Source organism: Raphanus sativus, chromosome 5, assembly GCF_000801105.2.
Source record: "Raphanus sativus cultivar WK10039 chromosome 5, ASM80110v3, whole genome shotgun sequence".
Classification (NCBI taxonomy): domain Eukaryota; kingdom Viridiplantae; phylum Streptophyta; class Magnoliopsida; order Brassicales; family Brassicaceae; genus Raphanus; species Raphanus sativus.
Genome location: NC_079515.1, coordinates 34281566 through 34303641, shown reverse-complemented (window position 1 = coordinate 34303641; position 22076 = coordinate 34281566). Strand labels below are relative to the sequence as shown.

General features: G+C 38.2%; 3 protein-coding genes and 1 non-coding gene across 9 annotated transcripts; 3 read left to right on the top strand and 1 right to left on the bottom strand.

Moving 5' to 3' along the window:
• The first annotated feature begins 1506 nt into the window (after positions 1-1506).
• On the top strand, positions 1507-3975 carry LOC108857757 (long chain acyl-CoA synthetase 8-like). Of its 5 annotated transcripts, XM_057011218.1 has the most exons (4): positions 1507-1749; positions 1851-2349; positions 2796-2993; positions 3113-3975. In XM_057011218.1, exons 2-4 carry the CDS (start codon positions 1871-1873, stop codon positions 3117-3119), a joined length of 684 nt encoding a protein of 227 aa, XP_056867198.1. In that variant the 5' UTR covers positions 1507-1749; positions 1851-1870; the 3' UTR covers positions 3120-3975. The 5 variants fall into 5 exon arrangements, with proteins under 5 accessions (XP_056867198.1, XP_056867201.1, XP_056867200.1 ...); XM_057011221.1 differs by having other exon boundaries at positions 1509-1749; positions 1851-2312; positions 2796-3975; XM_057011220.1 differs by having other exon boundaries at positions 1509-1749; positions 1851-2338; positions 2796-3975.
• A 6445-nt stretch (positions 3976-10420) lies between these two features.
• On the bottom strand, positions 10421-10527 carry LOC130495303 (small nucleolar RNA R71). The gene has a single exon (XR_008934575.1). It is a non-coding gene; the product is annotated as a small nucleolar RNA R71 (small nucleolar RNA).
• A 4963-nt stretch (positions 10528-15490) lies between these two features.
• Positions 15491-19014, top strand: LOC130512905 (long chain acyl-CoA synthetase 8-like). 2 transcript variants are annotated; one of them, XM_057011379.1, is made up of 12 exons: positions 15491-15645; positions 15760-16272; positions 16361-16441; positions 16515-16787; positions 16901-17032; positions 17112-17285; positions 17373-17602; positions 17797-17914; positions 17995-18126; positions 18212-18346; positions 18438-18644; positions 18732-19014. In XM_057011379.1, exons 2-12 carry the CDS (start codon positions 15775-15777, stop codon positions 18894-18896), a joined length of 2145 nt encoding a protein of 714 aa, XP_056867359.1. In that variant the 5' UTR covers positions 15491-15645; positions 15760-15774; the 3' UTR covers positions 18897-19014. The 2 variants fall into 2 exon arrangements, with proteins under 2 accessions (XP_056867359.1, XP_056867360.1); XM_057011380.1 differs by having other exon boundaries at positions 15495-15645; positions 15769-16272.
• A 353-nt stretch (positions 19015-19367) lies between these two features.
• On the top strand, positions 19368-21965 carry LOC108862227 (indole-3-glycerol phosphate synthase, chloroplastic). The gene is made up of 10 exons (XM_018636290.2): positions 19368-19626; positions 19854-20099; positions 20199-20375; positions 20609-20683; positions 20778-20822; positions 20941-21105; positions 21186-21264; positions 21365-21447; positions 21537-21605; positions 21717-21965. Exons 1-10 carry the CDS (start codon positions 19450-19452, stop codon positions 21801-21803), a joined length of 1203 nt encoding a protein of 400 aa, XP_018491792.1. The 5' UTR covers positions 19368-19449; the 3' UTR covers positions 21804-21965.
• Positions 21966-22076: the final 111 nt, after the last annotated feature.

The following is a 22076-nucleotide window of genomic DNA, read 5'->3' as shown; positions in this document are numbered from 1 at the left end:
TATATATATAAATGTATATATATATTATATTAGCAGATCTAAATTCTTCTCAAAACTAAAAAAATATCACTAAGAAAACAAATAATGCACAAAAATGTAAACATAAATTTGTACAAAACTCATAAACAAACAAAACGTATCGAATAAAAAAATTTAATAATTTTTTGTTATTCCAAAATAATGCTGCCTTCTAAAAATACAGATCAAAATTTAATTTATTTGAAAATCTAGGAGCATAATACTGCTATAGTTTTCAATAAACTATTTCAACTCAGTTTTTCTTCAAAATAATCTAGGAAATAATATTTTTTTGTATATATTTTCTGTATGTTTATAAAATATCAATGATCATAAAAAAGTATTCAAGAATAAAATTTATCATTTTAAATAAAATACATTAAATATCCTGAAATTTATTCAAGTCACCTTAAAGTTTGGAACAATAACCTTACAAAGTCTATTCAAAGTTCAATTCTTTATAGTTTTAGTTAAAATTATCTTAGATTATTAATCCAATAGATCTTCTTAATGCATTTTTTTGTCAACTCTTCTTAATGCATTTAAACCAGTTAAACTGAAACAGACCAGTTTTTTTTTTGGTCAAACTGAAACTGAAACAGACCAGTTTAAAACCGAAATATTAAAAGGGAAAAGAATGTGAAAAAATAAATGACAATTTTATATATTTTCTTTTTTTGTGATTTGCAAACTATTAAACCAAAATAGGCCAACTATTATAGACTCTTCGAGCATTTAAGCTGTATCACCTCCACTACCGGCTAAAGCACTGGCGTTCGGGATGGATGTTATAGATTTGTTAGTGGTTTTGGTGAAAAAATGCATTTTATGGTTTTGTCATTTTTCTTGAGTAACAAATTAATATTTGGTTAAATTTGTAATTTTGTAAACTATATAAATTGTATAATAGACATTATGCTATTTTGAATGGAGATGGTCCATTCAAATGGTCCAATTTGGTTCAGCCAAATTGACTCTAAGATTAAACCTAAAATTTTAAAAGTCATTCAAATGAACCATCCGAATGAGATGTACTTTTAATGTTTAAACGAACAACAATCTCATTTCCATTCAAATGGATCATTCAAATGGAGAAATAAACATGCCCTAAGTCAATCATTTTCGAAGAAGATGCTAAGAATCTCTATGAGTCATTAGCCACACTGGATAAGAAGCATGAACGCCATGATTGCGGTGATGCAGCAATTGCTATCTATGTCCAAAACATTGTCGCCGTCTCGACTTTGTACGAATGCTGGTTCCAATATGTATCTCCCAAAAAACTTACCTATATTGATCAACTTGCTAAGTGCGTTAAAGAAAATAATAGTGACTGTAAATAATCAAATGGACAGATATTTGAATTTTGCAGACCAAATAAAAAATCGAAATAAACCAATTTTGAAAATACACGTTTCAGATGTACCAATTCCAAAACTGGAGAATCAGAGAATCTAAGAGGGAGCAGCTTCCTTGGTGTCGTGGCACTATGAAAGTCTTGTTGACCTATCTCCCGGTGCCACCGAACGACATGTGTCCATCCATCACCGATTACCATGTCTCTTCCATCTACAGACGGACACATGTCTATCTCCCTACTCGTGATTGGTTTGATTCCTAAAACCACGACGAAGTCCACCACAGCGTTGCTTTGATTACACACTTCCTCTGGAAATCCGATTCGAAAGGAAATCCTCAAGAAACTTCTGATCAATTCGATTCTTCACGGAGGTAATCACGATTCTTCTTTTCTTCATTTGAATCCTTCTGTTTTTTTGTCTTTTCTAATCTGCCGATTTTGACTTTTACCGATCAATCATCGGATCTACTAGGTGGTTATGGAAGATCCTCAATGGCTTCATCGTACTCCAAAACCAGCGAGTACGAACTCTCCACGATCATAGCAGGCGGAGTCGCAGCTCTACTAGTACCGATTCTGCTCTCCGTCGTGTTAACCGGAACCAAAAAGGGGAAGAAGAGAGGCGTTCCGGTGAAAGTAGGCGGCGAGGAAGGTTACGCGATGCGTCACGCCCGAGGTCCCGATCTCGTCGACGTTCCCTGGCCGGGAGCCACGACTATGGCCGCCTTGTTTGAGCAGGCTTGCAAGAAGTACTCGAGCAACCGGTTGCTCGGGACTAGGGAGTTTATAGACAAGGAGATCGTCACGTCTAGTGACGGCAGGAAGTTCGAGAAGCTTCATCTTGGGGAGTATCGGTGGCAGAGCTATGGAGAGGTCTTTGAACGTGTTTGCAACTTTGCCTCGGGGCTTGTTGGTGACATAACGTTGATACTAGGTCTGGGCATTCGGTCGTCAGGTCAGGTTTGGGTCAGGTCGGGTTCGGATCGGTCCTTTCAGGTCGGGTCTAGGAGTTTAGAACCCAATAGGATAATTTCAAATTTTCGTTTACATATTGGTTTGGATTGTATTGGGTCCAGATCGGGTCGGGTCTTAGATAGTTGGACCCATTCGGGTAATTAGAATTTATCGGTTCGGTTTCGGGCGGATTCGGTTCTGCTTCGACCTAAAAATACATAAAAATACAAAAGAACATCTGAAATTTTTTAAATATTCGAAAATATTCGAAATTTTATTCAAAATTTGTGTTTTTATTATATTAAAATGTGTACACATATTAAACTAGACGAGATAAAACAATAATTGATTGTCTCTTAGTGGTTGACCTCTTTGCTCTGTAGACAATTAATCCGTCTTTGACTTCCCTTCAACTTATTTTATTTAATTTACATTATTAATTCGGGTATCCATTGAATTTCAGATTCGGGTCTGGCGGATCCAAGACCCGTATGTCCTCTACAACAAGACTCGATAGGGTAATTTGTTCGGATCGGTTCCTACCCGGAGCGGTTTTTTGGGTCGGTTTTGGGTCGAGTTTTCGAATCAGGGTAAAATGCACAGACCTAATTGATACTCGTGTCGCTATCTTTTCTGATACTCGTGCTGAGTGGTTTATCAGGTAATTGATTTGAGTTTTTGTTATTAGGTGTTACTTAATTTGATGAACTTTTTTTGTATGACGGATCATACACATTCTTCTTCATGAGCTTTTTTTTCCATCTAATATTTTTATTAAAGGGATTAAGCCCAATGGTCAAGTCCATACATCTTACAAGATTAACCACAGAGAACCCAGAACAAAAGAGTATACTAAGAAAACAGCTATTGGGTCTAAAGTCCATTCACAACACTGAGAGTAATTAGACGTCCCTTCCACGCGTCGAGAGATTTGCATGGCCATAACACATGTCGAAATCCTCAAACAACGAGGAGACACACGTCTCAAGGGACCGCCTAATGAGTCACCGCCGGTCTTCCACCGAACCACCACCGGAAACACGAAATCGTTCCCAGATCTTCACCATCGACCATAACTGGAGAAGAGCAGCCATAATTCACTTCTTCTTCGCCTTCGTCGTCTGTTCTTTGACAACCATAAAGCATCAATCAGCAACGCCGAGAGCAATCCGGAATATCGAAGTCACGAACCATGCTAAGACCACGCCGAAACACTTGGATACCTTCATACGATAAGCCCACATCAACACAAGACATTGTGACATGGAAACAAAAACGCCGACCGTTTCACCTTGACAACGGCGGAGCCAAAACCGGCCAGCCACCTAAAGATCAGGCGACACCGGAAAAAGGAAAATCCTAGATAAAACCAGAATAAAAATAAATCCCGACCGACGACGTGTCTATGGAAGCCCACCGTCATCGGTCAGAAGACATAGATCAGAAAGTATGATCTTATAGAGAGAAGGCGGAGGTTTGTAGAAAGAGACTAATCCCTTTTTGTCGTCTATGCATTCTCCACTAGCTAAATAAACTACATGTCTAAATGGAAAAATATTAATTTAGGTGCTATTGATAGCTTAGTGATTTGTATGATTGCTGATAACAAATTGTATGATAATCCTTTCTTTCTTTTCACTTTATTGTATAAATGGAAACGGTCGTTAATCTTCTTAATTTTGCAGAAAATCAACAAAAGATATTGATCATAGTAGATAATCTTGAAATCTTAAGAACATTTATTTTAAGATAGCTAATTTTTCAATTCCTTTGAAAAGTTTGACCATGTTATTGGGTCTTGAAATATTGTAATAAGATTCTTGCAAAATTTTCTTAAATATTGATAGATCATATGCTAAAGTATATTTTACATAGCTCATGTTTGTCCTTAAAACTATTTCAATATCCTTCCAAATTCACTGAATTATGCTCTATGAATCCAAAAACCATCCATTTAACATATGTTTAACAAGCTTAAGGTTCGAAGTGTTAATTGATGATATAATGGTTTATCTTTTTTTTTTCAGTTTCTTTTACATTCGATTCAAAGCATACTTTAGATTCAACTTCTACATGCTTTATTAGCTCTAGAAAGTCTCTCGTGATTCCATCTAAATAGTTTGTTATTATAAACTTTTCAAAGATACCATATTATTCATTGATAAATATCTTTATGCAATTCCGAATTTTATTAACGTTTTCTTCTTTAAAATAGATAATCCATGTTTATATAAACATTTAAAAAAATTATTTTGCCTAATACCTCCCTCGTCTAGGTGAATTTGAGCTCTATTAAACCGTGTAATGGCACTCAAAAACTTTTCTCAGATATCCAATAATAGCAAAAAAACTAGACATAACACAGATAGGAAATGTGAGGATAATATATTTCATAAGAATCTCCTTCTGTTTGTTTGATAACCACCGACCAAACTATTCATCAATCATATGTTGTGATCTATTTTTAAGAAATACAAAAGCTTGTATTTTGAATCTTTGATCCACTGATATCTTTTCAAAGGATTCTATCCCATTTCATTGTCACTACCTAAAAAAGTTTTGATCATTTGTTTTATATTACCACACATATTCTTACAATATTTACTTGTATTAGTTATATCCATTTCATTAATATAATAATTTAGAATATACAATAAGGGAAAACAAATACATATAAAACTGATCTGTAACAACTAAATGATGTTTGACTGCAAGATTATGAACACAGCCATTATTGGAAATGTCATTCTTAACGATTCTAATATATGATGCCAAAAAAAGAAAAAAAAAAACAATTCTAATATATAAAATACACAATTATCTCGACAACTGATTACAAAATATTATTCTAGTCTTTATTTTCGTCAGAAATGATCAAACTCATACAAGAAAAAAAAATGCTAAACGTACAAATAATTATCAGTTCTTTTTTTTTTGTCAACTTTACAGTTCTATATCATGTATAGTGATCAAACTCATACAAGAAAAAAAATGCTAAACGTACAAATAATTATCAGTTCTTTTTTTACCAAAAACCTAGTTATTTTACAGTTCTTTTTTTTGTCAACTTTACAGTTCTATATCATGTATAGTGTAATTACATTTTTAACATTCGGTAAACTTTGACTAATATTTTCTCGCAATTTATCAAAGTAACTTCAATTTGATAACATTTTTATGTATTATTGGCAATATTCATTTCATTAATAATTATATAATAATTATATAAATATATAATAATAATATTTAATTTTTTTTGTCTTATGACACACAACAACAAAGGCGAGAACTACAAGTACCCCTTTTATTTCTGGTGCGTCTACAAACACTGTCACATTTTGCTTCCATTGCAGGATTTCTGTTACACCAACCCAAGCAATCTTCGTTTCCTTGTTTTACTCCCAAAACTATTCACATAATAATAAAATATTAAATCATGTAGAAGTGAAGACATTAGCATAGCTAAAATTAAATGTCAGTATTCTAATACCTGAAACAATGTTGGTGCACTGAACATTTGATGTCACGAAGAAAATAGTAAAAAACAAATGAGATTAATATATGTTTGGAGATATTCATTTTGTAAGATGTTTTCTAAATTGTTTGAGTGTTCTATTATATTTTAGATGGACACACACACACACATATATATATTAACATAGACTTGCATAAAAGGAAATTTTTAGAGAAAATCTTTCAATTAATTTTCTTAGATTATAGTCAAAATAATATTAAAGTGATTCCTTACCTAATTACATGTGTGGACATTTTATTTTCTTTCAAGTTACCTTGTCCATATATAATTTGTATATTGAAATAGATTTTTTAAATGGTAATAGATATAAATTTAAATTGTTATAATGGACTAAATATTTTCATTAACGTTAGTCTATATAACTCAACAATATATTTAATTTATTTATTATTTACATTATTTTTTTTTATAAATTTGCATTTTATATTCAATGCATTCAGGGTTAGATAACAACTAATTATGAACTATCAGTTTTTGTAAGAGGTTTCTTTCACTTTAAACTTATATATTTTTATTAATTATTATTTTGCAAGATTTTGATATATAATTTACAATATATTTAGTATAATATGTTCATACAGTTATTCCAATCTTTTGTAAAAATATATATCATAATTTCTCTTATAATAGCAAAACACAGTCATGACAAGTTGCACAATACATACGTAATGCAAAGAGGTAAATTCTACTCAATAACCAAAAAAACTATATTTCACAAACTAACCATATTACCACTAGGCTTGATCACTATTACTTATACCCGGTTTATACTTGCTACTTAACTCGGTTTGGTTTGAAAAAACAAATACTTACTACAATCAAGTCGAGTAACAAGTAAGCGGAATTTATTACTCGTAAGTACAAGTCGAGTATCAAATATATTTTTATTTTTAACTACTTGGTTTTATACTTGGTTTGTTACTTGTTTTTTTACTTGTTCTATTATTTATTATATACTAGATACGGATCTGCACTGTGCGAAGATATTGTTTTTGTCAAATTTTTGTTAAAATTATTCAGATTAGATCTGGTCATTTGGTTTTTGATTTCAGTTCTGGTTCGGTTCTAAAAGTTTAGGATCCGTTTGAGGAATTAGAAAATTTGGTTTGCTTTCATTTTGTTTTTCGGTATTTGGTTCATGTAACCAAGGTCAATGCCTATCTTTATTTTGTCTTTAGCTATTATTTAAAACAGATAATAACTTATGCTTGAAAGTTTGTATGTTTATATGAAGTTTTTTTGGATATCAAGTATTTCATATTTAATTTCAAGTAGTCAAGGAAAACATGTTAAGTAATTGAGAAGATCAAGTATCAAATTAAGTCAAGTAAAAGACAAAATCAAGTAATAAATCAAGTCAAATAGTCAAGTAAAGACAAAATCAAGTAATAAACCAAGTCAAATAATCAAGTAAAAGATAAAATCAAGTAATAAATCAAATCAAAATAGTCAAGTAAAAGACAAAATCAAGTAATAAATCAAGTCAAGTAGTTTACAAGTATCCAAAAAAATTACGAATACTTGAGATAGCGAGTACTTGTTCAGAACGGGTCAATTAAAAGTAAAAAATACAACTACTTGAAACAAACCAAGTCAGGTTTGAGATCAATATCAAACAAAAAGATTATATTGGCACATGTGCAACAATAACACTGGTTGATAAATTTTTTAACATTTTTGCTGCATCCTAGTTATTTGAGATCAATATCAAATAATATTCTTTAAATAAAATATATCAAAAATTATAATTTTTTATGGTCTATAAATAGAGATTTGGTTTATTTAGTTTGGATAAAGAAAAAAAATGAATTTTTATTGCAATCTTATCATTATCTAAAAGAAAATACTATTTCAATTTGATTAAAAGTAATTTTGTGTTAAAATTTAAATTTAAATTTATTCAATTTTAGTTATTATAGTTTTTATTATAAAATACAATTAAAAAGAAGAAAAATATGAGAAACAAAAATGGATAGAATGTTGAATTTTGTAGATTATTAAAGTAAAGAAATAAATAAATATTGAATTAATAGGTGGAAGAAAGAGAAGATGTTGTGGAAAGTTAAAAAGTTGCCGACCAAATAAACAAAAATCGAAACAGACCAATTTAACAAAAAAGAAAAATACTCGTTTTTTCGAAGAGAGAGAAGCTCCGTCGTTTTCATCGCGTCCGGCCGACGGCGTGGGCTTCCACAGCCACCGTCGGCCCTGATTTCTTTTCTTTTCCGTTACTTTCCTGCTTGTCTAGTTCCGTCGGCTCATTTTCGTTTTGTCTCTTGGCGTCCGTCGTCGCACCGCCTTCTTGGTGGACGGTCGGCTTTAGTGCGCCGTTGTTGCTCCTTTTCCGGCTAAGGAGAACAAGCAGTTTTAGGTTGCGGTTTCAGGTGGAGGCTTCTTATGCTCCAGTTATTTTCACTCTGGTAACGATTTCGTGGGTTTCGGTTCTGTTATGGAAGAGATCTCGCGGCGGCGATGGATGCTCTCCTGCGTTGAAGCAGTTCTAAATTTGATGGGTTCGCATCGATGCGGTTTGAGATCTCGGGTGAACCCCGATGAAGCTCTCCGGTGGATTTAATCTGGTTTGGCTCCGAGGTTTTGCGACGGCGGGTTAGTCTCGGTCGTGGCCTCCGGAGACGACATGTAGCGGCGACGCTCGTCGGGTTGAAGGGATCAAGTGACACGTGTGATATATGGTGTTTTATACATCATTGTATATATGTTTTCTAATTGGTTTTCAAGTCTTTATCGAGTCTTTCTAGTCCTTTTCGAGTCATTACAGGTCTGGAGTTGCACTGGATGGGAGATGGACCTGCTGGAACAAAAGAAGCAGAAAACAGTGCAGTTTGGTGATTTTCACGCAGAACAGTCTGATGACTGTTCCTGATCAAGCGGAACAAGCAGACGGAGTGATCCCGCGGTTGTTCCCGACGAATAAGGAAAATACAACATCTCGGGATTTGCCCTAATTATCCTCTTTTTCTCTCTGGCCGCCTGTGGCTTTTGATATAACTTCTTTTTCTATTTTTCTACATCATTCTACGCTATTTTTCATAGAGAAACAGACCTAAGACTCCATTGTTGGGATTTACTTATTTGTAAAGGGAGAAGGATCTCTACACTCTTGAGAAGATCATCCTGAACCCTCTCTTTGTTTCTGTTATATTTATGCAGTATTATTCATCTATGAACTCTGTGTTTTCTCTGTTCATGGCTGAGTAGTCGGCTAGCTTGTCTAGGGTTCTAGGGTGTTGATTTCGTGAGCTAAACATAGATAAGTGAATCACTCGATTGTCTTCATTCATAACCATTCTTACTGCTTGCATTAAACTGGCCGCTTAATGTTAGATCATAGGTTTAATCTGATCATCAAAAGTGCTTAGGTTGCTAGATCTGTTTTGAATGAGCATTGCATCCCTAATCAGCGAAAGTAGATATTAGGGTGTTCTGTGAACCTATCGGACTTGATCTCTATTGCTTGTTGTCGCTTCTCACCTCAACGACAGTTAGACGATGAGATCGATTAGCATAGGGAGCAGTACCACGACATTAGACTGTTCTACTTGAGTGATCCGAGTTCTAGACTGTTCTTATTAGCACTTGAATAATTGTTTAGCTCACAAGTATTAACACCCGATGAAGTAACCCTAGGCTGGCTTCTCTTTGAATTGAATTCTCATTTATATTATTTTACTTGCTTTGCACGTTACCCTCAAAACAAAACCCCATATTTGTTTTAGCTAAGTATTGATCCAATAGAAATAAAGTGTAAGAGTTGGTCTCTGTGGATTCGATCCTAAAGTGCTACATCGACATACTATTCGATTGTGGTAGTGTGCACATTAGGTTAATTGGTGTGCGTGAACACGGATATCAATTTGGCGCCGTTGCCGGGGACCATCTTTTTTACCTTTATTTTTCGGTTATTTATTTAGTCTAAGACCTCTAATTTGCTCTTTTCTCTTTGTTGCAGGAGATCGCAAGGTTTAGAAAAACAGAACATACAACAGCCAAGGCCTACTGACACCACCATGGGTGATCACGGTCATCAGGATGATCTCGCTGCAGCAATGCAACTGATGCAACAGCAGATGCTTCAGATGCAGCAGACCATCCAAGCTCAGCAAGCAGCTGCAGAACAATCTGCTCAGCAGGCTGCTCTCGCGCGGCAGGAACAAGCAGCGCAGTCTGTTCTAATCGGAGAGAGAAACCTTCTGCGGAACATTCCTACTACGCGCTCTGCCATTGTTCCTCCACTCTGCACCACGCAGGACTTCGAGATCAAGTCTGCTCTGATTGATCTGGTGCAAAGAAAAGTGTTCTCTGGTCTTTCTGCAGAAATTCCAGTGGAGCATATTGAAAATTTCGAAAAAGTCTGCAGTTTTACTCGTGCGAATGGTGTGCCACCAGACTACATCAAGTGCATGCTATTCCCATTCTCTCTTGATGGAAAAGCTGCACGGTGGTTGAACTCCCTCCCTACCGGCTCTATCACTTCATGGGAACAGGTCCGATCAGCGTTCCTCAACCATTTTTACTCTAAGGCGAAAACAGCTGCATTTAGGAACAAGATCACTTCATTCAGACAGCTCCATGATGAGCCTTTTTGTGACGCATGGGAGCGCTTCAATGACTACCAGAGAGAATGCCCTCACCATGGATTTGATGATGATTACCTCCTAGGCATTTTCTATGATGGGGTGGACTGGAAATACCAAGGTGCTCTAAACTCTTCGAGCAATGGAGACTTCATGACTAAGACCACTGATGGAGTGCTCAAGCTGATTGAGAACATGGCAGCTAGCTCAGCCAATGAGAATCAGGAGAGCAACCGCTCCAAGAAAGAGAACAGTGTACACACCCAGAAAATTGATGAGCTAACAGATAAGGTCGATCAGCTACTGCAGAACAACCAGGCACAAGGATCTGGGTATCAGAACACCATCCGGAGAGCAATCAGCAAGTTGTTCCAGCCACGAGTGCTCTGACTGCAGGGAACAGTCCGCCAGACGATCTGAAAAATCTGAACATTATGATGCAGCAGATGCTCCAGAGCCAGCAACTTCAGGTCAAGGCACTGAATCAGGTTACCACAGACATCAACACCAGGATGGACAGCATGTTCACCGAGTTGAATTCAAAATATGATACTGTGAGCAACCACATAAAGAAGATTGATGTTCAACTTGGTCAAACTGCTGAAACTGTTAAAAGACAACAAGAGATCATTCGTGGAAAAAGTGTGATGAATCCTAGGGTTGAGCACTGTAATGCAACCGAGCAGAGACGTGAGAAATCTGAGGAAAAACAAGCTGAACAACTGTTCGCTGAGACTGTTCTGGGCGCAGAACAGAGCAATCTGCTAGCTCTAGAGTGACTTCTCCCGCGACTGCTCCCGCTCCTAACAGATCTGCTGATATTCCACCAGTGCGAGTCTATGTTCCTAAGGTTCCCTATCCGATTCCACCTAGACACCTGAAGGTGTTGCCTAAGGTTGATGACCCTGGAAAATTTGCTTTTCCATGTTCCATTGCTGGAGAAGAATTTGAGGAAGCTCTTTGTGACTCTGGATCTTGTGTGAATCTTGTCTCAATGGCGATTGTAGACAAGTTAGGCATTGCTGATGTTGAGCCTTCTAAGGTGACTCTGACTTTTGCAAATTCTTCCAGAGCAGTTCCTTATGGCACTATTCGCAACCTTCATGTCCAAGTTGGGGACTGTGTTCTCCATACTGAATTTCAGGTTGTTGAGATGAACAAGGATCATGAGATGCCTTTGATCTTAGGAAGGACATTTATGGCTACAGTGGGAGCAATCGTTGATATGCCTAATAAGAGAGTCTCCTTCTCCCACATCAACAAGAATGTCTTCCATCAGGCTGTTCCCACCAGATTCCAGAAACTACACTCCTCTTGCATCTCAGTGTTCAGTGGAAAAAAGCTGAAGGTTGTTCCAAGGAAGGAGCTTGGTAAAAACAGTGAGATCAAGGAAGTCCAGGATGGAGATCCTCACACTGATACCCATACACTCAGTCGGAATGCTAAGGTGAATGTAAAAGTCCAGAAGAAAAGGGCCAGGAGAGATCTTACCATGACTTTGATACCTTGCATGTGTGATGAGAAATCCATTGAATATGAGGTAAAGTGTAAGGATACCTCTAAACCTTTCTCCAAGGTCAGAGTTATTCTCATTGATGAGCTGAAAGAGAAAGGAGAAGCTGCTGTGAAAGGGTTGTTGAGCAAAGTTTTGAAGCTGAACATGTCAGATTGTGGAGCTTGTTTTGGAACAAGCCCTCATGCTCAACCCGACTGATCCCTGTCACCAAGTCAAGCTAATGACTTTAACCAAGCGCTTGGGGGGAGGCAACCCACTGGTAAGTGTAAATATAACTTGGTTTTGTTTTTGTTTGCTTATTTTCGTTTTAGTTTATTGAGTTTCAGGTCAAAAAAGCAGAAAAATTCGAGATACTTCGAAAAATTCTGGGTTGCAGAAACGGAGCTCTCTGTTCTGCAGGAGCCGAGAACAACCGCCCAGGTGAAAATCTGGCGACAGAACACCCAGAATTTTTCGGAGCACCCGCTCCAGGTAAGTATCTCGACCAAAAAAATTTTTTGTATATTCTTGTTTTCACCTTCTCTCTGATTTATTTTCACACCGAGACGTTGTGAAGTAAGTCTGGGGGAGGGTATTCGTCGTTTACTAACTCGTTTCTTTCTTTTGTTTTTCTCTTGAGTCAGTTTGAGTCAGTGTTTAGGATCGAGTCAGTCAAAATTTTGTGGGAATTAGGACCTTATTCCGTGTTGATCACTAACCACCTCGTGCTTTAGTTATCTTATTCAGTGACCTTAGCAGTGGCGAAAGACACACATGTGGACCCGGAACACCCTGACATATCTCACTTGATTCTCCAGAAGTTCTCAGCCGATCAGGTTACACTGGGTAGACTTAACTCCAAATAACTTGAACCTAATCTTGACTGAAATTCTTCTTGTTATGGGCACTAGATCAGGGAAACAAGAACTACACTCAGGACTTCTTATTCTTTCTATCCATCTTGATGTTCCTGAGTGGCTAGCTCATCTTTAGCTAGTTCCCACCCTGAACCTTAGCCTTTATTCCACCTTCCTGCATTTGTTTTTCAGTGTTATATGTGCAGATATGTGCAAAAAGGTCGGAGAGGAAAGGATCGACGCAGCCTCTTACTCGTTACTGCTGCGCAGATTCAGTCAAAAGGAGAACAAGCAGATTAAGGGAGCAACCGCTCCATAACCAATGAGCTGTGCAAGAACATGGGTGGAGAACCAGAATGATTTGAACCAGAAGAACCACCAGTGGCAATCCAAACATCACATGTTACCTCCTTCTTCGTCACCCCACCATCTTAAAAAAAAAAAAAAAAAAATCTTTCATTTTATTTAGCATATGGTGATGGAGAAGGAGAAGAATTCAGGATACACGAGCCATTGGGAAGGTCGAGCAGAAGAGTAGGTATCAATATGAAGGGATGAGGAGCAGACAGATGAGCGGAGCAGTCTGATGATTGTTCCCAAACGAAAAGAACAGTCGCTCTTGAGATAGCAGCTCCTGAGATAGCAAAACGAGTAAGGGGCTGTGGACATCAATGGAGCCGTCCTCTCACGACTATTTTGCGCGATATCCTGCATCCACTACGAAAAGTTGGTATCCCCTAAACACTCTTTAGCTCCACCATAAAATTAGCCTGTTCCACACCTAGCCCGTCTACCCTGAATAGTGCATGTGATGAGAAGCTCACGCTGCTCTTAAATGAATGTAGGGAGTTCTGTCTCGATAGTGTTGCTTTTTCAGGTTTGAAATGTAGAGTATGGAGCCGATTTTTGAACAGCAGTCAGTGGGGTTCTGGTAAGGGTGTGTTGTCCTAGTTTACTGCTTGTATGGTTCAAAGATTCGTGGTTAAGGTATGGTTGCTGAGAATAGGAGAGTTCCCACACTTTCAAACCTTTCTCCCTGTTCTTGATACTTGGTCTTGTTCGATGACAAACAAGGATCTAAGTCTGGGGGAATTGATATATGGTGTTTTATACATCATTGTATATATGTTTTCTAATTGGTTTTCAAGTCTTTATCGAGTCTTTCTAGTCCTTTTCGAGTCATTACAGGTCTGGAGTTGCACTGGATGGGAGATGGACCTGCTGGAACAAAAGAAGCAGAAAACAGTGCAGTTTGGTGATTTTCACGCAGAACAGTCTGATGACTGTTCCCGATCAAGCGGAACAAGCAGACGGAGTGATCCCGCGGTTGTTCCCGACGAATAAGGAAAATACAACATCTCGGGATTTGCCCTAATTATCCTCTTTTTCTCTCTGGCCGCCTGTGGCTTTTGATATAACTTAACAGACCTAAGACTCCATTGTTGGGATTTACTTATTTGTAAAGGGAGAAGGATCTCTACAGTCTTGAGAAGATCATCCTGAACCCTCTCTTTGTTTCTGTTATATTTATGCAGTATTATTCATCTATGAACTCTGTGTTTTCTCTGTTCATAGCTGAGTAGTCGGCTAGCTTGTCTAGGGTTCTAGAGTGTTGATTTCGTGAGCTAAACATAGATAAGTGAATCACTCGATTGTCTTCATTCATAACCATTCTTACTGCTTGCATTAAACTGGCCGCTTAATGTTAGATCATAGGTTTAATCTGATCATCAAAAGTGCTTAGGTTGCTAGATCTGTTTTGAATGAGCATTGCATCCCTAATCAGCGAAAGTAGATATTAGGGTGTTCTGTGAACCTATCGGACTTGATCTCTATTGCTGTTGTCGCTTCTCACCTCAACGACAGTTAGACGGTGAGATCGATTAGCATAGGGAGCAGTACCACGACATTGGACTGTTCTACTTGAATGATCCGAGTTCTAGACTGTTCTTATTAGCACTTGAATAATTGTTTAGCTCACAAGTATTAACACCCGATGAAGTAACCCTAGGCTGGCTTCTCTTTGAATTGAATTCTCATTTATATTATTTTACTTGCTTTGCACGTTACCCTCAAAACAAAACCCCATATTTGTTTTAGCTAGTATTGATCCAATAGAAATAAAGTGTAAGAGTTGGTCTCTGTGGATTCGATCCTAAAGTGCTACATCGACATACCATTCGATTGTGGTAGTGTGCACATTAGGTTAATTGGTGTGCGTGAACACGAATATCAACGTGCGTCCGGGCGGGTGCGGAGCGTGACACGTGGTTTGAGTCCCCGATGTGTCGGTGGAGTGATTTTTTGTGATTTGGGCTGTGACCCATTCTTTTACTTTGTAAGGCAGGCCCATTCCTTTGTGATTTGGGTTTTTGTCTGTAAGTCTGTTTGGTTGGTGGGCTTCGGCCTTTTACCTTTTGGACCTTGGACCATTTATATAATTTCAATTTGGGAAAAAAAAAAAAATACTCGTTTTCAGATGTATCCGGTTCCAATTCCAAAACTGGAGAATCAGAGAATCTCAGCTTCATTAGTGTCGTGGCGCAACGAAAGTCTTGTTGACTTATGCTGCAGGTGCCATTGAATGACACGTGTCCCTCCATTCACCGATTACTATTTCTCTTCCATCCGCCGGCTGACACGTGTCTATCTCCGTACACGCGATTGGTTTGATTCCTAAAACCACGACGGCTTCTCGAGCCAAAAAAAAAAAAAAGACGAAGTCCACCACCACCACAGAGCTTTGCTTTGATTACACACTTTCTCTCCAATCCGATTCGAAAGGAAAATCCTCAAGAAACCTCCGATCAATTCGATTCTTCTTCACTGAGGTAATCACCGATTCTTCTCGATTCCTTAACCTCATCATCATTTGGATCCTCGTTTTTTACTTTTGCGATCTGCCGATTTCGACTTTTTTTTTTACCGATCAATCAATCAATCAGATCTACCAGGTGGTTATGGAAGATCCTCCAATGGCGACCAGCGAGTACGGACTCTCCACGATCATAGCAGGCGGAGTCGCCGCTCTACTAGTACCGATCCTGCTCTCCGTCGTGTTAACCGGAACCAAAAAGGGGAAGAAGAGAGGCGTTCCGGTGAAAGTAGGCGGCGAGGAAGGCTACGCGATGCGTCACGCTCGAGGTCCCGATCTCGTCGACGTCCCCTGGCCAGGAGCCACGACGATGGCCGCCTTGTTTGAGCAGGCTTGCAAGAAGTACTCGAGCAACCGGTTGCTCGGGACTAGGGAGTTTATAGACAAGGAGATCGTCACGTCGAGTGACGGCAGGAAGTTCGAGAAGCTTCATCTCGGGGAGTATCGGTGGCAGAGCTATGGAGAGGTCTTTGAACGTGTTTGTAACTTCGCCTCGGGGCTTGTTGGTGGTGTTGGACATAACGTTGATACTCGTGTCGCTATCTTTTCTGATACTCGTGCTGAGTGGTTTATCGCTTTTCAGGTAATTGATTTGAGTTTTTGTTATTAGGTGTTCGTTTAATTGATGAAATTGATTTTGTTTCTTGTTTTGTTGTTTTGCTAAATTACAGGGATGTTTCAGGCAGAATTTAACTGTTGTTACTATCTATGCTTCTTTAGGAGAGGATGCTTTAATTTACTCACTCAATGAGGTTGGTGTGGAGGCTTTTTTTGTTACTATCCTTAGTGTTGGATCTCTGAATCTTGGTGTTAAATTGTTGGCAGACTCAAGTGTCGACCCTGATATGCGACTCAAAGCAACTCAAGAAGTTGTCTGCGATACAATCAAGCTTGAAGACTGTAAAGAACATTATTTACATTGAGGAAGATGGAGTTGAGGTTGCTTCTAGTGACGTGAATGGTCTTGGTGACATCACTGTTTCGTCCATCGCTGAAGTTGAGAAACTGGGGAAGGAGAAACCTGTTGAGCCGAGCTTTCCTTCCAAGAATGGAGTTGCTGTTATAATGTTTACCAGTGGTAGTACCGGTCTACCAAAGGTGTGCTGGACTGTGTCTTCTCTCTTAGTTATAAGAAAGCAGAAACCATATTTTATTTTCCTCTACCAGTCTGCAGTGTTATCCTAACCTTACTTTTGTGCGGGTGTACTCAGGGAGTTATGATTACCCACGGGAATCTAATCGGAACTGCTGCAGGAGTTATGAAGGTGATTCCAAAGCTGAATAAGAATGACGTGTATATTGCATATTTACCTTTGGCGCATGTGTTTGAGCTGGAAGCTGAGGTATTTCTCTGAGCTCTCGCTCCCTTTAGTACTTCTACCTTATTCTCTTACTTCGTTCTTACCAAATTATTTGTGTCAGATTGTGGTCTTTACATGGGGTAGTGCCATCGGTTATGGCTCAGCAATGACTTTAACTGACACTTCAAATAAAATTAAGAAAGGAACCAAAGGAGATGTTTCAGTTCTAAACCCAACTCTCATGACTGCAGTTCCAGCTATTCTTGATCGTGTCCGTGAAGGAGTTCTTAAAAAGGTATCATCGTAGTGATAACGATGTTGTGAGTGTTTTTGCAGTTACTTACTAGAATCGGTTATTCTTGTGTACGTGACAAAAATCTAGGTTGAGGAAAAGGGTGGCATGGCGAAGACTCTCTTTAACTTTGCTTACAATCGCCGGTTAGCAGCTGTGAACGGAAGTTGGTTTGGTGCCTGGGGTTTGGAGAAAATGTTTTGGGATACTCTAGTCTTCAAAAAAATACGCGCTGTGCTTGGAGGACGCATCCGATTTATGCTCGTTGGAGGGGCTCCTCTGTCTCCTGATTCGCAACGCTTCATCAATATCTGCATGGGGTAAGGAATCTTCCTTTGCAATACGAGTCTTGTCTCATGTTGGCTTAGGCAAACGCCATTGAATTCTTTTGGATGTTTTTCTTCTACATTTTTTTGTACGTTGGTATGTTTGCTAGCTGAAATTCATGTGCTTTGTGCTTGTCTGTATTCTTCTTAGTTGGTTCTGATTGTGATTGCGTATTGTTTTACGTCAGGTCTCCAATCGGTCAAGGATATGGATTGACTGAAACGTGTGCTGGAGCTACGTTTTCTGAGTGGGACGACCCTACTGTTGGACGCGTGGGACCACCACTCCCATGTGGCTACATTAAGGTTTGCAACGAGCATTCAGTCCGTGTATGTAAACTTGTTGTGATCATGAATAACAAGCGTCATCGATATTTATCTTGCAGCTTGTTTCTTGGGAAGAAGGTGGCTATAGAGTTTCAGACAAACCAATGCCTCGAGGGGAGATTGTGGTAGGTGGTAACAGTGTAACAGCAGGTTACTTCAACAATCAAGAAAAAACAGATGAGGTTTACAAGGTAAAAGAAGCATATTGCACACACCGGACGCTTAGTTATTCTGCTTGCTGTACAGATTTCTAATGATCAACATGAACAATTTCAGGTTGATGAGAAGGGCACGAGGTGGTTTTACACAGGAGACATTGGGAGATTCCACCCGGATGGATGTCTTGAAGTTATTGACAGGAAGAAAGATATCGTTAAACTTCAACATGGGGAATATGTATCCCTTGGAAAGGTTTGCCTATATAAAACCTAAAGTAAAGGATTGTACATGATAAAATATTCTTATCCCTTTGCATTGTCTGGATCATAATCATAATTCACAGGTGGAGGCAGCTTTGGGTTCAAGCAATTACGTTGACAACATTATGGTACACGCAGACCCAATGAACAGCTACTGTGTCGCTCTTGTTGTACCATCACACGGAGCAATAGAGAAATGGGCAGAGGAAGCAGGAGTTAAATCCAGCGACGTCTCTGAGCTATGCGAGAACGGTGAAGCAGTCAAGGAGGTTCAACAATCTCTTACCAAGGTTTGTGTTTCAGTATTCATCGTTAGTTTTTTTTTTTAACAGTTACAACAACGGCTAAAATTGTTTTCAAAATGTGCTGGGTTGCAGGCAGCAAAGGCGGCAAAGCTAGAAAAGTTTGAAATCCCAGCAAAGATAAAGTTATTGCCGGAGCCGTGGACACCAGAGTCGGGACTAGTGACAGCTGCTCTCAAAATAAAGAGGGAGCAAATAAAGGCAAAGTTCAAAGATGAACTCCACAAGCTGTATGCCTAAAGTCTTTATATATATAACACTTGTAACAAAACTTCATATTTGTTTGTGTTTTTCGGCTTTACTTTACATTAATAAAGTTTGATCATAAGGGGGTTTTTCTCCCTCTTTTGGTTTCTCACTCCAACTCGTTAAGAACAGAGAAACACAAGAGAGTAAAATCAGTGATCATGAATCGAAAAAGTAAATCCACCTAAAGATATGCAAGGAGATGAAGTGGTAATCAATCATCCATCGGATTGTGATAGTGAGCATTGACGGTCGCCACGAGAGGAGAAGATACGAAGAAGGCTATAATAGCATAAAAATGTTACCTACATCTTTTGGGTCAAACTATGCAACAAAATGTACAAGGATGCATACTGGCATAAAATGTTGGACTGATATCGATGCGTTGAGTTTTTTTCACCAACCATCTCAGTCTCACGTTGGTTTTATATTTAAACCACGTGGTAATCACCCAACTGCCAAATATTTTCATAATAATAAAACTGTACTATAGTTGGGTTTGATCCTCCGACCCCAGAATCATCAAAGCATTTCATATTCCCCGGCAATGGAAGCACTAGTTCCGGTTCAAAGTGCTGGACAGAGACTTCCGGTTAGACTGGTCTCACCTTCTCTCCATCGGTGTATCGGTTCTGTCTCCATCAGACGTCCAGTCTCAGGTTTTGCCATGGACACAAGGATCAGTTCCAAAACTCCGTCGCAGTTCACGATCCGGGCTCAACAGGTACAGCACCGTTTTCTTCTCCTTTGTGATTAAACTTTATTGTTTCTTCTGTCTCTTTTGATTCTAAGAAAAGAAAACCCATTAACAAAGGTCGAGCCTTTCGTTTTGATTGTCTGTGGTCGATTTATAAACCCTAGCTGAAACCAATTTGGGGGTTATTCTTATCTAATTATATTAATCTGTTGCTGAAAGTATTTGCCTTTTTTTTTTCTTCTTTCTGAAAGCAGAGCTTAGGTGTTGCTTCTTCTTCTTCTTCTTCATCAGTAGAGAATGATCTAAGAATCAAGGAATGGGAAGTAGACATGTATCAGAATGAATTAGCTATTAGCCAAGGTATCAGGATCAGGAGAAAACCACCAAGCAAGGCTCCACTGGGATATTCTGGACCCTTTGAGCTAAGATTGCATAATGCTGATTCTCCCACTAACATCTTGGAGGAGATTACTTGGTACAAAGACCAAGAAGTTTCCAGGGTAAAAGAGTTTTCTTCTTCTACAACCCCCTCTTTTTTTTTGCTTCTTCAAGGCTATATGAGTTTGTTGTTGTTAATGGTGATTGTCTTTTTTTTTCAGATGAAGGAAGTGAACCCACTTGAGGCGTTAAAGAAAGCTGTAGAGAATGCTCCTCCCACTAGGGATTTTGTGGGTGCGCTTAGGATGGCTCATCAAAGGACTGGCTTCCCTGCTTTGATCGCTGAGGTTAAGAAGGCTTCTCCTAGTAGAGGAATCCTGAAAGAGAATTTTGACCCGGTATTGTTGATTCTTATTTTCTATTCCATTTCTGTAAAATGTTAAAGATCGTCTTCTAGAATATAGTTATCAGGACTCTGACTAAGCTAGTAAAGGTTTAAGTAGAATTGTTGTGTTTCTCATTTTGCAGTTTGAATTAACATTTTTTTTCTTTTGAATGGTTCCCCAATATGATTCACTGTTGTTCTTACCTGAATGGTCTTTCATGATTCCTCTTCTTGTGTTGCTGACAGGTCGAGATTGCTCAAGCTTATGAAAGAGGCGGTGCTGCATGTCTCAGTGTTTTGACTGACCAAAAATATTTCAAGGTTTCACTTGTTGTGTATTCACTCACCTGCAGACATCTTACACACATTTGCAATGTATTTTTTTCTAAACATTTGTCTTGGTTTGGTTCGACAGGGAGGTTTTGAAAACTTGGAAGCAATAAGAAGCGCTGGTGTGAAGGTATTATTATTCTCTTACCAAAGTCTCGTTTCTCTTCTTTTGTTGTTTTTAATAATGATGAAGACAATTTTTTTGTTTTTTTTCGTAAGCCTTGCTTCTTTTTGAATATTACTTGCAGTGTCCCCTATTATGCAAAGAGTTTATTGTAGATCCATGGCAGATCTACTATGCTCGGACTAAAGGTGCTGACGCAGTTTTGCTCATTGCTGCTATATTGACTGACCTGGAAATAACCTACTTGCTTAAGCTCTGCAAGAAGCTTGGTTTGGCTACCCTTGTTGAGGTCTTTTTTTTATCTTGCTTTTGATTATTGTTGAGAATACTTTTAGTTTGGCTCTTAAAATACGCTTGGCTATCAATTAGGTGCACGATGAGAGAGAGATGGGTCGTGTTCTTGGGATAGAAGGGATCGAGCTTGTTGGCATCAATAACCGAAGTCTTGGTAATGAAGTATTTTTTGTTACATATCTCTAGTTGTGATATCTCTTGGTGTTTCTTGTTGTGGAAAGTTTACAAATTAAAGTTTTTTTTGTGTGTTTCAGAAACATTTAAGGTGGACATTAGTAATACAAAGAAGCTTCTTGAAGGGGAGCATGGTAGACAAATCCGCGAGAAAGACATGATTGTAAGTAGTTCTTGTTTCCATTAGGGTCTTTTCACAACTTCCTAAGTTTCTCTGATCATGATGGTCGTGTTATTTGGGTTTTTTTTAAGGTGGTTGGTGAATCTGGTTTGTTTACACCTGATGATATTGCCTATGTACAAGCCGCTGGAGTTAAAGCGGTAAGCTTTTCACAACTATCTATCAAAAGGCTGCTTGGTGTAACTTCTTCAAGTTTTTAAATTAGATGATTGAAAATACTCTGATTTGTGAGTTTATTCTAATTTTTGCAGGTATTGGTTGGTGAGTCCATTGTGAAGCAAAACGACCCTGAGAAAGGCATAGCTGGACTCTTTGGCAAGAACATTTCTCATACTTAGAAACCATGTCCCTGAGCTCACATCTCCAACTATGTTTCTTGGTACATTTTGTATCTTGTTTTGAGAATTGAAGAAAGACTACAAAGGCTTGTTTGTTTTCTCTATTGTATCAGAATCTGTCATAAACTTCCAAATAAATTGAATTTAGATTACTTTTAAGAAGCTTTTGAAAACACCATTTAAATTGAATCTAGATTTACTTAAACTGTAATACCCTCTTTAATTACAGTTGAAATCGACTAAAAAAAATGAAATGAAAGCTGCTTCACGAAG

What these genes read in the sequence shown, in the direction of transcription:
- LOC108857757 (XM_057011218.1), top strand. Translation starts at nt 1,871, where the DNA reads ATGGCTTCATCGTACTCCAAAACCAGCGAGTACGAACTCTCCACGATC. An exon ending in TCAGGTCAGGTTTGGGTCAG is followed by an intron (nt 2,350 to 2,795) that starts GTCGGGTTCGGA and finishes ATTGAATTTCAG; the next exon opens with ATTCGGGTCTGGCGGATCCA.
- LOC130512905 (XM_057011379.1), top strand. Translation starts at nt 15,775, where the DNA reads ATGGAAGATCCTCCAATGGCGACCAGCGAGTACGGACTCTCCACGATC. An exon ending in TTCATCAATATCTGCATGGG is followed by an intron (nt 17,603 to 17,796) that starts GTAAGGAATCTT and finishes GTTTTACGTCAG; the next exon opens with GTCTCCAATCGGTCAAGGAT. An exon ending in TCCCATGTGGCTACATTAAG is followed by an intron (nt 17,915 to 17,994) that starts GTTTGCAACGAG and finishes TTTATCTTGCAG; the next exon opens with CTTGTTTCTTGGGAAGAAGG.
- LOC108862227 (XM_018636290.2), top strand. Translation starts at nt 19,450, where the DNA reads ATGGAAGCACTAGTTCCGGTTCAAAGTGCTGGACAGAGACTTCCGGTT. An exon ending in GTTTGGCTACCCTTGTTGAG is followed by an intron (nt 21,106 to 21,185) that starts GTCTTTTTTTTA and finishes GCTATCAATTAG; the next exon opens with GTGCACGATGAGAGAGAGAT. An exon ending in AAGCCGCTGGAGTTAAAGCG is followed by an intron (nt 21,606 to 21,716) that starts GTAAGCTTTTCA and finishes TAATTTTTGCAG; the next exon opens with GTATTGGTTGGTGAGTCCAT.